The sequence below is a fragment of the Andrographis paniculata genome, unplaced genomic scaffold, assembly GCF_009805555.1.
Source record: "Andrographis paniculata isolate CXL003 unplaced genomic scaffold, ASM980555v1 Contig9END, whole genome shotgun sequence".
In the NCBI taxonomy this organism is placed as follows: domain Eukaryota; kingdom Viridiplantae; phylum Streptophyta; class Magnoliopsida; order Lamiales; family Acanthaceae; genus Andrographis; species Andrographis paniculata.
Window position 1 is genome coordinate 1,740,062 of NW_026137639.1, and position 14,116 is coordinate 1,754,177.

The 14,116-nt window shown below is 31.4% G+C and overlaps 2 protein-coding genes across 2 annotated transcripts; one reads left to right on the forward strand and one right to left on the reverse strand.

Annotated features, from left to right (window-relative positions):
• The first annotated feature begins 261 nt into the window (after positions 1-261).
• On the forward strand, positions 262-1,116 carry LOC127244193 (RING-H2 finger protein ATL57-like). Its single transcript, XM_051264621.1, has one exon. It carries the CDS (start codon positions 386-388, stop codon positions 1,034-1,036), a length of 651 nt encoding a protein of 216 aa, XP_051120578.1. The 5' UTR covers positions 262-385; the 3' UTR covers positions 1,037-1,116.
• Positions 1,117-1,694: 578 nt separating this feature from the next.
• On the reverse strand, positions 1,695-6,279 carry LOC127244192 (uncharacterized). The gene is made up of 8 exons (XM_051264619.1): positions 6,013-6,279; positions 4,460-5,380; positions 4,085-4,203; positions 2,964-3,773; positions 2,587-2,878; positions 2,335-2,500; positions 2,106-2,220; positions 1,695-2,000 (listed from the first exon to the last, which is right to left on the reverse strand). The coding sequence occupies exons 2-8, from the start codon at positions 5,213-5,215 to the stop codon at positions 1,883-1,885; spliced, it is 2,376 nt and encodes a 791-aa protein (XP_051120576.1). The 5' UTR covers positions 5,216-5,380; positions 6,013-6,279; the 3' UTR covers positions 1,695-1,882.
• Positions 6,280-14,116: the final 7,837 nt, after the last annotated feature.

Here is a 14,116-nt window from a genome sequence, read left to right on the forward strand (position 1 = left end):
TAAGGACAAATTTATTATTTTATAACAAAAATCTTAATTAACTAAAAATACATATAAATATAAAATATGATATTAGAAAATGAACTGATTAAGTATATATATATAAATAAAAATAATATATTCGCTTCATAGATATTACAAATACATACAGTGACTGACAGTGTAAATGACACGACAACCGCACCTGTCGTTTTGCCCACGTCACCAATCATTATCACGTTATCACCCCGCAGCCGTTTCCTTCACTGAACAACTTCTACACTCTCATCTTCTTCTCTACTCTCTCCCATACTCACTTCATTACACTCAAAATCCCTTTCCCAATTTTGCCCCTAACTGACAAATTAAATATTATCAGTCACCATTCCCTAAATCCCAACCCCATATGATGAAACCATCCATCCTTTCTTCCAGAAGGTTCCTCCTCCAGGCGGCAGCGGCGGCGCAACCGCCGCCCGGCGACCCGACGTCGACGTTCAATCCGACGACGCCGTTCGATTCCTCCATGGCTCTAACGATTCTAGTCCTCCTCACCGCGCTCTTCTTCATGGGATTCTTCTCCGTCTACATCCGCCGCTTCACCGCCGCCGAGGAGGAGAATTCGCAATCCCCGCCGCGGCGGGCGGCGCCGCCGCCGCAGGAAAAGCGCGGCCTGGACCCGTGCGCCGTGGAGTCGCTTCCGGTGGCGGCCTACGGCGCGGCGACGAAGCACCCGATGATCGACGACTGCCCGATCTGCCTCGGCGAGTTCCGCGACGGAGATACGGTTAAGGCGATACCCTACTGCGGTCACGTGTTCCACCCTAAGTGCCTCGACACGTGGCTTTGGTCGCACGTGACCTGCCCGCTGTGTAGGTCGGCTCAGCTGTTCAGCGAGGAGGTCCGGCTGGATGTGAAGCCGAGCCGGGAGAGCGCAGGATCGACGGCTGGGGATAAGGACACGTGTAGGGCGGAGAGCTCTGGTGGCGTACGGAGGGTCTGTAGCTGCGCTGAGTTGGCTAATCGAACGGCTCTGCAGAGAACCACAAGTTTCTGACAATGTATGTATTTTAATACTCTCTTATCTGTTTGGAAAAAAAAAAAAAAATTTTAATTGTGTGTTTTATTATATAAAAATATGTGAAGTTACTCGTGTAGGAAATATAGCAATCAATTTGGGTTGGTGGATAAGATAATATAATTGTATGTATATTTATATATTTATATATATGTACATGCATGTAGATATAGAGATAGATGATCATTGGGTAATTAGTTGTCCCCAAATTAAAGTAATATATACAAAATGATGTGGCTGATACTACAGTATCTGCATATTTGCATGAGATCCACGTTGCCCTCTTAAATTCAAACAATAAAAGTTATGGAAAGCCGTGATTAATTTGATTTGCATGACAAGAAAAGCAAATTCAATTATTTACATTGATGTCGAAGCATGAAAAGGGTTTGTTCACTTTTTTACTAAATACTTATTTGATTTTAGATATTGAAACAAAAGAATATCAAAACAATAATAATAAATTAAAGCTAACAAACACAAAATGAAAGGTACAACATAATTATCACATTCATCATTAACCAAGCAACAAATTTTGTTTTTTTTTTTTTTTTCCAATATTTATATATAGATTTTTATTTCAATTCCAAAGAGAAAAAGCCATCACTAATACCCAATGGCCTTTTTGGATCAGATAAAATCAGTCAATCTGTGTATATTTAAGTAATAAATAACAAATCAGTATCCTCTCCTCTCCCTTCGTCACCAATAGATCAATTGGCCAATATATATATATAGTTATATAGTTATATAGTAAGAGACATGGCACATTCCCGGTAACACCTTTCAGTAAATTATATATATATATATATATATATCAGGAAGTCACTGCACAAAATAAGCTCTCACCACTTCAACCACAGGAGCTTCACACATTGGGCATTTCCCCTTCTCCCGGACAAGATTTTCTGCACATTTTGAACAGCTACACATGTGCCCACATCTGCACGGACAAATACAATCGTGTAACGAATTCGAGAGAAGATCGACGAGGATGACGACAAAAAACTGTAATGTAATGCAGATTGGGAGGAGGTTGTTTTGTTACCTGTAAAGAAGGGAATTGATTTTACTGTCCTGGCATAGACAGCAAATTCCTTTCCTCACATGATCCCATTGGGACTCACCGTCATGAACTTGCCGCTGCTGCTGCTGCCCAGCGTCTTGAGATATATATATTTGCATTCGATGAGAATTCAGAGATGAACACGAGAAACGCTTTTCGAATCCACTAGTTTGAATTGGAATGGATAATTCTGGTTTTTTTTTTTTTTTACCTGTTGCGAAAGTAGAGCGATTTAATGCAGCAGAAACCTCCTGACGCACGGCTCGTTGCAACTCTATTTGCATGTCCATGCACGCTTCGAGCATGCTTTGCATGTTGTCCATCCTCTGTTGAAGCCTCGCCATGTCGAGTCTCAGCTCATTGATTACCTCCCACTCCTGATGTGTAAGAAACAAACATTAGCTCGAACGACAGATGCTTTTCTGTTTTTGGATATTCCTGTCGGTGCAATAAAGGACATTACCGTTCCCAATTGCTGATTCGAGATGTGTCGTGGCCAACTTGCAGGCTGCAGCTCCGCGCCCCAGAGTATCTCAGACGTAAAATAGTTCGAAGATGGCGCGAATTGATTTCTTTCGGAGTTGTCAGTTGGAGGTAGATTTTGATCACCAGTGAGTTGCTCCTGATCTTGTTCCGGAGGTGAATTTTCCAGTTCCCAATCGTCAGAAGCATGACCTAGCCTTTCGACGTGCGACTGTAGCACCTGATTTAGGCTCTCGCGGAAGCCACTACCGAGGAGACTGGAGACACGTCTCCTGTAAAATTGACAATATAGATTATCGATGATTTTACCATGAATGTCTCTACGTTGAAATATTATGTCTATTTAGAATAACATACCGGCTAAAAAGCTCCCTCAGTTCCATCGAGTGGGCGTTGTCGTCATCAGGGAAATAATAAGTAGGATCAGTTCTTCCAAACGATTCGCTTTCTGCTCTCGTAGGGGTATCATCTAGCCAATTGTCGATAGCTTCCTCAAAATCTTGGCTTGGCCAGTCTCCATGTGATTCTTGCACCTGATCTTGGTGCTCCTCGCCATTGTTTTGAGATGTTCCGGGAGACCATTGATTGCTCGTGCTTTCCCCCAAACTACCGACTGCCACTTCTGTGGGGTTAACCAGTTCGGTAGATGCAACTGTATCTACTTGTTGCCGGGAACTGTCTGGAGTCTCGATTCCAGGCTCTTGGAACTCTTCTAACGGTGATATTGGATCGTGCAGATCATCAGCTTCTTCATTGACATTTCTTTCTGAACGACCATGGCCATTAGAATGTATTCCCTCAGACTCTGTCGAAGTTTCATTAGAAACGGCATTGATCAGTTCATCTCTGTTACTATTAGCATCAGCAGTGAATACTTCTTGTTGCATAGCTGAAGCAGGTTCTTCGACACAACTGGCACTTCCATTGTTCGATCTTTCTTGCTCTCTTCCGTCGTTGTCGAAGCCATGATCCTCTGTCTCAGTTGCCTGTTCATGAGGGCTTGTGATTACATCTGAAACAGTTTGTAAATTCAATAGTCTTGCGACTTCCCTTCGGGTTCTCGGAGAGTCTGATTCCTCATTATTGTCACCAATGGAGGAGCAATCACATTTAGCAGTGTTGGCTGAAGCCGAGGCAGAATTTTCCAACTTGGACAGAAATTCTTCCCTGTACAGCCCATTATCAAGATTCCATTAGCTTTATAAGAACAATGACAGCTTCAATCAACCAAGCAAAATGCATCAGATTGATCTTATAAAAGACTTGCCAGCAAACAATTCCAAACAAGAACATGTTCTGAGTACTAAATTTATTTGAATATTAAATAAATATAATATTGCTGTTCAAAGCCATCTCTAAAATTATTGATCCTGTGGAGGCATTGGAAATGTAAATAAATCTTGAAAACATTGTGACTTCCAGGGTTTGAAGAATGTAATATAAGAAAATAGATTGAGTTATGGGAAGGAAAAGATTACCTAAGATCTGAAACCGTATGTCTTTGCCTCAGCAAACTCAATTCAGTGGCAGCGTGTGATGATGTTCTCTCATGAATTACTGAACTTTGGTCCCGTAGGAATCGACCTCTGAGTAGGGCCTGCAAAGTTGGTTAAACTTAATCCAAGTGAAATACAGTTCTTGTTTATGATATACAAAACCTCCAAACTTAAACCAGGAATACTATGAGCAAACACAACAATCACAAAGTTCAATGTCTACATAGGTCCATCACGAAAAATGACCTATTTGCAACATATATGCTCTTCATTTAACATATGATGATGAAAGGAACATTAAAACATGTAAAAACAATAAAGGAATTACCAAGTACCAAACATGAAGAAGAATGTAACCTGAATTCGATTACGATGAGCAAAATCAGAAACTGGCCTCCGCCCAGACAAGGCTACAAGTTCATTTTTTCTTTCACTCTGAGCCCTAAGAAGAAGATCAAGCAGTGTTTGTCTACCACACAGCCTTCGAATGTGCTTTCGCTGGCCAATCTCAGAATGACTGATAGCTAACCCATCGCGCACCTGCTCGAGCTGAGAGCCAGATTGAGCAACTCCATCTCTTACTGATCCACAATTGTTTCGTTGCTGTGCATTTGCTTGCACCCATTCCCTGATAATTCTCACTCTTTGACACTCAGTCTCACCAAGCCATTGACCCGAACAGTTGTTAAGATTTAACTCATACGATGGAGGCCCTTTCGAACCACTATTCATCCATTCTCGAAAAATTTGCCTCACTCTTTCCCTTTCAATCTCCCCCAAATCACTAGATTGTTCAGATGCAATACTACCATTTTCCCCTGGATCCATCTCTGATCCAGTAAAACCTTGATTCTCTGATTCATCAGAATGCTGAGAAATATCATCTCCATTATCACTTCCTCTTTCAAAAGATGTGGAAGTGCTCAAACACTCAGAATCTGAACCATTTCTAGGCTGCCTTGATCTATAAGATTGATTCACCGCATGTTCACCCTCAATTTCTCGCCATATTTGCAAGAGCGTGGATGCCCGGGTGCTCGGCTGTTCCCGTCGGCCCTCCCCAAAAAATGAAGGGCCAAATGCAGATACATTGTGCAGCCCAGCAATAGCCATTTCCAAAATTGTGGACACAGGACACTAAATCACAGTCAAGTAAAATTTATACAAAAAAACTTGTCATTAATCTAGAGAAAGAATCATATGACACCATCAACTCCATAAATCATTCTCGATCATTCCAACGCCCAATTCAAATTCAATCCTCAAATAAACCAGCGCCTGCAAAGAGATCTAAATATTCAGCATTTATGCTATTGTAATCGCCTATAAAGATCTGATATATTGGCTATAAATGGTAGATTTAGAAAATCTAAATAATGAATTCATCAAATATATTTAGAATCCATCATAATCATCCGCTAAGTAGTTCAAAGGAAAATAGAATCATTCAAAGAAGTGCAACAGATATACCATAAATTTTTAAACACAACTTCAAATATCTCAGTTTCATATACCCCAAATATTACAAAACTAAATAACTAAGGTAAGAAAAAAGTAAAAGGGAGATGACTTGTAGATCCATCTTGTCCATAGCCAACGACAACTCACCAAAAGGTTTCAGAGCAAAAGAAAAGCATTCTGCCGAACCAAATCTGATTTGGTAACAACAACTAAAATCAAGAACAAATCCAACTCGATTTGAATTTTATCAACATAAATAAAAAATTAAAAAAAAAAAAAAAAAAAAGCATAATCATCAAACACAACATCATCCCAAAATCTTCTTCACCTCATAAAACACCAAATCACAGACTATTTACATTCACATAAAAAAATCAAAACAAAACACAAACTAACAAAGCATCAGCTAAAACACACACACCACAAAGAATCAGAAAACGAAACCGCACCTCTTTGCAACCACTCTGCACGACAATTCTTCACCAAACGCAACACTACACTGCAATCAACAAGAACGAGAAAGCGCGACTATAAGCATCAATTACACGGAAAATTCCAGTAAGATCGGTAAAAGAAACTCCATAAATTAGGGATTTGGTACGCAATAAATAGAAACAGCTAAAAATTAGGGGAGAGGGGACACATTCGCGGCGCCATTTAATTTATTCACTTGGCAATCGCCTATATGTTTGCCGTAACTCTAACGTCTATATTTTTTCTTTACGGTTTAGAATAAATAAATAAATAAAATTCAAAAAATAAAAAAAAAACGCTTGTTCTTGCCAAGTAATTAATGCTATTGGCTGCCGTGTGTACTGCGAACAGTGCTTTATTGTCATGTGTGAAATGACGACGTTACCCTTCGTAGCTTTAATGTAACGGTAAGCAATAATAATATTAAATATTTAAATAGATATTATTAGTATTTTGTTTTGGGACAGTTCATATTTGATATTGAGGTATTACTGGCTGATATGGATGGGTGCGGATTGCTCGTTGCGAGCTCCTGGACTGTGTACTCCTGATCTTTTAGAAATTGTCTTTCAATTGGATTTTGGTTAAGGTGAATATTTTTATTATTATTTTGATATTTTTTATTTATATTATGAGTAGAATAGGATATTGTAAAAATATATATTTATTAAAAATGGTAAGAATTATATCATAAATATATTGAAAAAATAGACTCATTTTGATCAATTTTTCAATTTAATTACTATGTGGTGTTACATTCCACAAGAAAAATACATAATTTTTTTACAAAATATTAAATTAAATTAAGTATTAGGAAAACATTATTTGGAATAGAAGTTTGAGTTTGATATTTTGTTAGAAATTACAATATTTCATTTATTTCAAGTATCAACAATGTTGTTTGTACATTTCACATTTTATGCTATTTTTTGAAAATATATATATATATATATGTTTTTCAATCATTTTTTAATTTTTTAATTTAATTAGATAAGTTAATTGTATAATTTTAATTTATAATAAATTGTATTATATAATTAGTTAGCACAATAATAGAAGTCTTGCACTACCATCTCAAATTAATGAAGTATGATATATTGTACTATACAAATCAAATATTGGTAAATTAGATTAATTTTATGATAGCAATGTCAGCAATTTTTTATTTTTTTAACATAGCATAGCATTTTAAAATTTATAAAAAATGGCATTTAGTAAAATATGAATTGTGTTTATTTAATTTATAATTTTAAGTATATTTATTATGGAATGTGAAGATTGTAAATATATTATAAAGAATGAGCTCATGTGTATTTTATTAATTTTTATTATTATGAATATATATTATATGTTTTAATGTATACTCTAAATAATATTTTTGAAAAACTATGTAGGATTTTATTGCTAAACAAACACACTTTTCATTATATTTAAGTATTATGGTAAACATATTATAAATGAATATGAACCCCTAATATATAAATAATTTAAATTTTATAACATTCAATTTAATTAATTGTAATTATCTAACATCTTGTATAAAATCATACAAAGTATTTCAATCTATTACAAAACATCTCAGCATATTTTTTCATTGAATAGTGTTCATCAATTTTTGTTAAAAATAATCATCTTCTTTATCATAATATATTATACTACCAAACTTATTACCCCAAAAAAAAAAAAAAAAAAAAAAAAACATAAACAATTAAATAGGCGTCAATATTGAACTTATCTTAAAAATCAAATTCGTTCAATTTAAAAATTTTCAAGTTTTGATTTAAGTGTTTTGTATTTTAAAAAATATTGGGTCAATTTCAACTAAAAAAAAAAGAGGTTGGATAATATTGAATTTTGAATTGACCTGATAATCTGAAATATAGAAATCTGATCACGGATAACCTGAAGCCCAACCCTCACCTGATTTAAACTTGATTTTATAATTAAAATTATTTTTATTGATTTCAAATTATAATAAATTACAAAACAAAATAATAGTACTAAAAAATTAAAATTATAAAAATAAATAAATGATATGCTAATTATAAATATATATATATATATATATAAAAACCAAGTTTCCGAATTTGTTTTAGGTTTTTGCATCTATTCATGTCAGGTTCTTCAAGTTGGTTTAAGTTATCTGGTGATTGAATCCTTATACAAAAAAATTTGTATCGTGTTCGAATTTAAAATTTAAGGTTAAAAATTGGATTCAAATCGAAACACCCACAATTCAACCTAATAATCCGAAAACAAAACTTAACACCCCTACAAATGAACACCCTAAGATTGTTTTTTTAGGTTTGTTTAAGTCGTTTTACTATCCAACATTAATATTTTTTTTATAAGATATACATATATATATATACTTTATAAAGTATTATATCAAAACTAATGATAAAAAACAATACTTCCTCTGTCATGCAAATGTGTGCTCATTTGACCGAACACAAGTTTTAATAAAAGTGAGTAATAATTGTTACTTTTTTTTTATAGTAAAAAAATATACAAAAATATACTCTCTCCGTCCGCTTTGAAAGTTTACATTTACTTTTGGTGCGGTGTTTAAGAAATAATAGTATTTTAATTATAGTGAATAGTTAAAAGTAGTAATGACATTTTTGCCCTTACTTTTTTGTGTAAAAGTAATGATGTGATGTAAAGTAAAGGTATTTTTTGAAAAAAATAGGGTATTTAATGAAACGTTAACTTTGTAATTGGACGTTCCAAAATAGAAATACGTAAACATTGTAAGTGGACGGAGGGAGTAATAATTTTTTATTTAAAAAAGTAATGAAAATATTTTTCATTGACAAGATAAAAAGGATAGTGAGTATAAATTTGAATGAAAAATGGAGTAATAATAATCAAACAAGAAGCCCTTAAATTACCATTAATGCATACCAACCATCATATCTTCAACCAATGACTAAAAATGGTCTTTTGCTAACATGACGGCCGAAGTTGGTGATTGTAAAATAAATTAATTAAAATTTAAATATTTTAAGGTAGGCAATTAAGGCATAAATCAGCTTAATGTTAGGTCAATATTTAATATAGTAATTATATAGGAAAGTTATTTATATTCCGGTTTAAAATTTTAAAATATTTTCCACTACAGCTGCAAATCAACTTATCATAAAAGTTATGCTCCATTTGTACATGTGTTTTTTAAGTTTTGGAAATTATTAAAAATAATTTAAAATTAACTCAGTTTACACATATTTTTAAAATTTTGATGATATTCATCAATAATAATTTATTTAAAAAATATTATATTAATTTTTTTTTTTTTCCTCACAAAACAACTTCGTAATACATTACTTAATTTTTTATTAGTTTAAAAATCAAAATTTGAACACATTCCGTTCTATATTTAGTTTATTTGGGTTTGCCACAAAAATTAAAAATTTAATATTGTATTGAAAAATAATAATAATAATAATAATAATAATAATAATAATAATAATAATGATGATAAAAGAAATAGTTGAAAGTATTATAAAAATTTAGTTGGTAATTAAAGATAATAAAGTAAAATAATGTATAAATTTGATGATATTTACCGTAGATAAGTATTAATGGAGGATAATAGTTAAATATTGATTTTAAAATTTTTAATTTTTTTAATTTTTTTATGATATTGAAATCGTCAACCGCTACTATTCGAGTGCGCTTTGGATAAAATCCTGAACAAACCTAATAGCTCGTAAACTAGGCTATATAAAATAAGTTACACTATGCGAACCAAATGTAACAAACAAAAACTTAAATCTACAGGCATCGTCCTTTTGAACTCGTTTAATTTTTTTAACTTTTTAAAATATAGTATAGAGGTAATCTAACATATGGACAAAAAAATATAAATAAATTTGACTGACGGTAGAATATTTAAATAGAGATATATATGATACTTTACGAGGGGAAATAGGGTGTGTTTGGTTTATATCAAACTCAAATTAATAATATTGTTCGCATAATTTTTAGTACCTTATAAATAGATATATATTAATAAAAATAATTATCGTATAATACAAATAATTATATATACTAACATTATAATAACTAATTAATTTAATTTATATTAAGAAAATTATAAACAGGGTGAAATGAAAAGTACCAACAACCTATCTAAAATGGAAGAAGTATTTGATAATATTAAAAAATTATTATTATTGATAAATATTATCAATTTTTTTTTTGAAATATGCATAATAGTATCTTTTATTTTATCATAACTAATTAAATAGTATTCCATTCATCTATTAGATTTATGGTTATTTTATTTTTTTATTAAATAAATATTTATAACAAACAATTTTATATATTCTTAAATATATATATAATTATTATACTTATTTAAAAAAAAAAAAGAAATTACTACTACTTACACCGTCAATATATCAAAATTTTTATATCATGTTATTAACTAATACGTATACTTTTCAAAATACTTATAATCACAGTCAATATAATATTTTATTTGTCCATGAGTAAGTTTTTCATTTAATTTTTGCATACAAATTGAGATAAATTAATTTTATATACTCCCACATCTCATAACAAAGTATTCATTTTTTCTTTTTAGTCCGTTTCATAACAAAGTATCTATTTGTTTTTAATAATTGTGCTCTCTATCTAACATTACAAATATCCTTACAACTTACAACATACAATATATTACACAAATGTCATTACTTTTATATCATACATACTAATAAGGTTATTTTAATCATTTCTACTTTATTCCTACTATATCCAAATATAATACTAATATTTTCGAAAATAAATGAATATTTAATTATGGGATGGAGAAAGTATATAATATACTAATAAAATAATTTAATATCTATTTTATTTTTGACATTAAAATAAAAGTAATATAAAAAATTAAAATAATGAGTATTTTAATATTTAGTTAATAATTTCTTTTTTAAAAAAATTAAAAGTTTTATTAAAATTTTTAGACGAGGAAAGTACTATTCTATTTATTAAAACTGGTATTTAATTCAAATAAATATACAAATTAAATTAAATATATTTTTTTATTGTTTATGGAGTATTAAAAATTAAATTTATATTTCAATATGTTATATTAAAAATAAATAAATATTTAATCCAAAGTTTTACTACTTAAAAATTAAATCCAAAATCTAAACTCGAATAAAAATACTCCCAAATAAAGTCGTAGGCGGTGATGATGAGAAGAGCCAAAGACCGAGGAGACGTGCAGGCATCACCATAGCTTCAGATTTGTTATTCAAGATCCAGGACTCCAACACCATCTCAGATTTCGCCACCATCGATTGTGTGGATTGATTTGGCGTTGGAGTCCCCGGACCTATTTAGAAAGACTAAGTTCTTGATCATATTTATACATGATCATTTAAACAATTTGACTGGGTTCTTTTTGTATTCGGGTTTAAAATTTGTATTTAAATATTTTTATTAGATAGTACAATAGTATATTTTATATTAAAATTACAATAATTATATAGTAAAAAAATAAATTAAATACAAATAGAACAAATAATTTATTTTACATTATTATGTTTTACTAATATTTATAATTTATTCAAAAGTAATACTGCGTTCGTTCCATAAGTAAATATTTATTTGTTTTTTTCACGTAGTTTTAAAAATATTAATATTATATTGTGATATAATAAGAATAAAGTAATGACTAAAATAACCTTATTAGTACGTGAGATATAAAGGTAATAACATTTGTGTAATATATTGTAAGTTGTAAGGGTATTTGTAACGTTAAGTAAATAGTACAGTTACTAAAAAAATAAATAAATATTTTGTTATAGAACAGATTAAAATAGAAAAATGGACACTTTGTTATGAGACGAAGAGAGTATAATAATAATAATAATAATAATAATAATAATAATAAAAGATGATTTGATAATGCATTGGGGAGGGGAGACAATGGATAAGCCAATCCTAAAATTTGAGTACCCACAGACAGCCTAAATGTTATTATGGACTTTACTGTGTCATTATTCATAATTCCAACCAACAGCTAAAACCAATCATTAATTCAATTAACTTAGACTTGTGACTGACTATCACTTCCAATCCAAATCCATATTTAGCATTTCATTACATAATAATGTTATTGAAGTTTTTAAAAAATAATAAAAAAATTGAATATGTGATATTGTATTTTGTGATAGTTGTGAAAAAAATAAAAATTAATGAATAATATATTGAACTTTTTTTTTATTTTTTTTATTATTATTTAATATATATGTGTATGTGATATCGAAGACAATAGCAAATAAATTGGGCATAAAATGCTGGTGAATTAGGTAACCATTCGGACAAATCCCACTAACGTATATTAATTTTTAATTAATTGCACTAACTAACGTACGGATTCATTATAATACTTCATTCAAATTATACTGCTCATGTATTTGCACTCAACCTCTTTCCCACATCGGAAATGCACAACAATTTATATCAAAATGTTGAAAAGGATGTTATATATTGTCCTCATTCATTATGTGTGTATTTATTGGATAGTAGTCGACTATTTTGTCTGCTTTATCGTAGACACGGGAATTTAGAAGGGATATAATTAATAAATAGTTAAAAATGTATTAATGAAAATAATTATCGTATAATAAAAATAATTATAGATTAAGATTAAGATAACTAATTAGTCTAATTAAAATTAAAAAAATTATAAATTAAATTTTTTTAAAATAAGATTAAAGTGTATAATTTTTTTCCAAAAAAAAAATGACAAAATAAGTGGGACGGACAAAAATGAAAAGATGAACATGATATGTAAGACGGATGGAGTATTATTAATAAAAATGTCCTTCAAATTACAATCTTAAGATATGATAGTGAATATGAGTATATTTATATGCTTTTTTTTTTTTTTTTTTTTTTTAATTAACAATAAGTATTGTTCGAAAATACACATTCGAAATCCCCTTGAACCGCCAGTAAAGAGGTTGTTGTGTTTTTACATAATATGTCAAATAACAAAATCATTAAAATAGAATGTGTCCAGAAATATTGAAAATAAATATATATTTTTTTTGAAAAACAAACAAACAAGGGTAATTAAATTGGAATTAAAAATTGAATATTTTCCTGTTGGTATGTCAAAATAGATTTGCACTACAATCGATTGGGTACCGACGATGACAGAGGCTAGCAACCAACAATCTGTTCGGATGGTTTTAAGTGACAGACGACAGCGGCAATGGTAAACTCCCGCAGACAAACCCAGGCAACGCGCAGCGACAAGACAGCAGCTCCGGCGACTTGCTCCTCCGGCGATTTTCAAGCGACTCGAAAAATGATAGGAGAAACTATTTTGACGATCCATTCTACAACCTAAAGACTCATTTAGGGACTAATCTAATCGCCTCCAACCAAAACCCCAAATCTACAGACTCAATTTTAGAACCCTAACTTTAATCGACTGATTTCCCTAAGAACCTTACGAAGAACACTCAAATGAATAACTTACCGAAGGAATCGAACTAGAACGATTGCAATTTTGGCGAAGAAGGAAACTCTCAAACTTACCGAGAAGAACGGCGAAGAAGATGAACCAGAGACAAAAAACCAGAATTTTCAACCGCGATCTACTCTTTATCGAATGAGAAGGAAGTGGGAGTTATAAGGTGCAGGTCGGGTCGGGTCCTTAGAACCGTTAAGTTAAAGGGTTTTGGATTGCGGGTTGGGCTTGGTAATGGGTTGAGCCAAAAAATATCAACATTCTCCACCTTTTTGGCCAAATCATTTACCGATGGTTGCTCCCGTAGGGATGCATCATACTCTAGTGACCCTTTTCGCCTAATCAAGTCGCATGAGAATTGCCCGAGAAGATTCACTCATACACAATGAAGCTACACTCACAACAAATGTTAAGTAAACCCTATACTCACAAGTAAACATTAGTCCTGCATAAACTAATAACTCATTCAAAAAAGGGACAACTTAACGCAAAAAAGAGGCAACATGTAAACTCAACCTAAGAACTAATCACAAAGTATATACATCTCATGACACCACAAAGAAAAACATAGCGAACGCTTACAC

What these genes read in the sequence shown, in the direction of transcription:
- LOC127244193 (XM_051264621.1), top strand. Translation starts at nt 386, where the DNA reads ATGATGAAACCATCCATCCTTTCTTCCAGAAGGTTCCTCCTCCAGGCG.
- LOC127244192 (XM_051264619.1), bottom strand. Translation starts at nt 5,215, where the DNA reads ATGGCTATTGCTGGGCTGCACAATGTATCTGCATTTGGCCCTTCATTT. An exon ending in CTGAGGGAGCTTTTTAGCCG is followed by an intron (nt 2,879 to 2,963) that starts GTATGTTATTCT and finishes TCAATTTTACAG; the next exon opens with GAGACGTGTCTCCAGTCTCC. An exon ending in TCGCTCTACTTTCGCAACAG is followed by an intron (nt 2,221 to 2,334) that starts GTAAAAAAAAAA and finishes ATATATCTCAAG; the next exon opens with ACGCTGGGCAGCAGCAGCAG.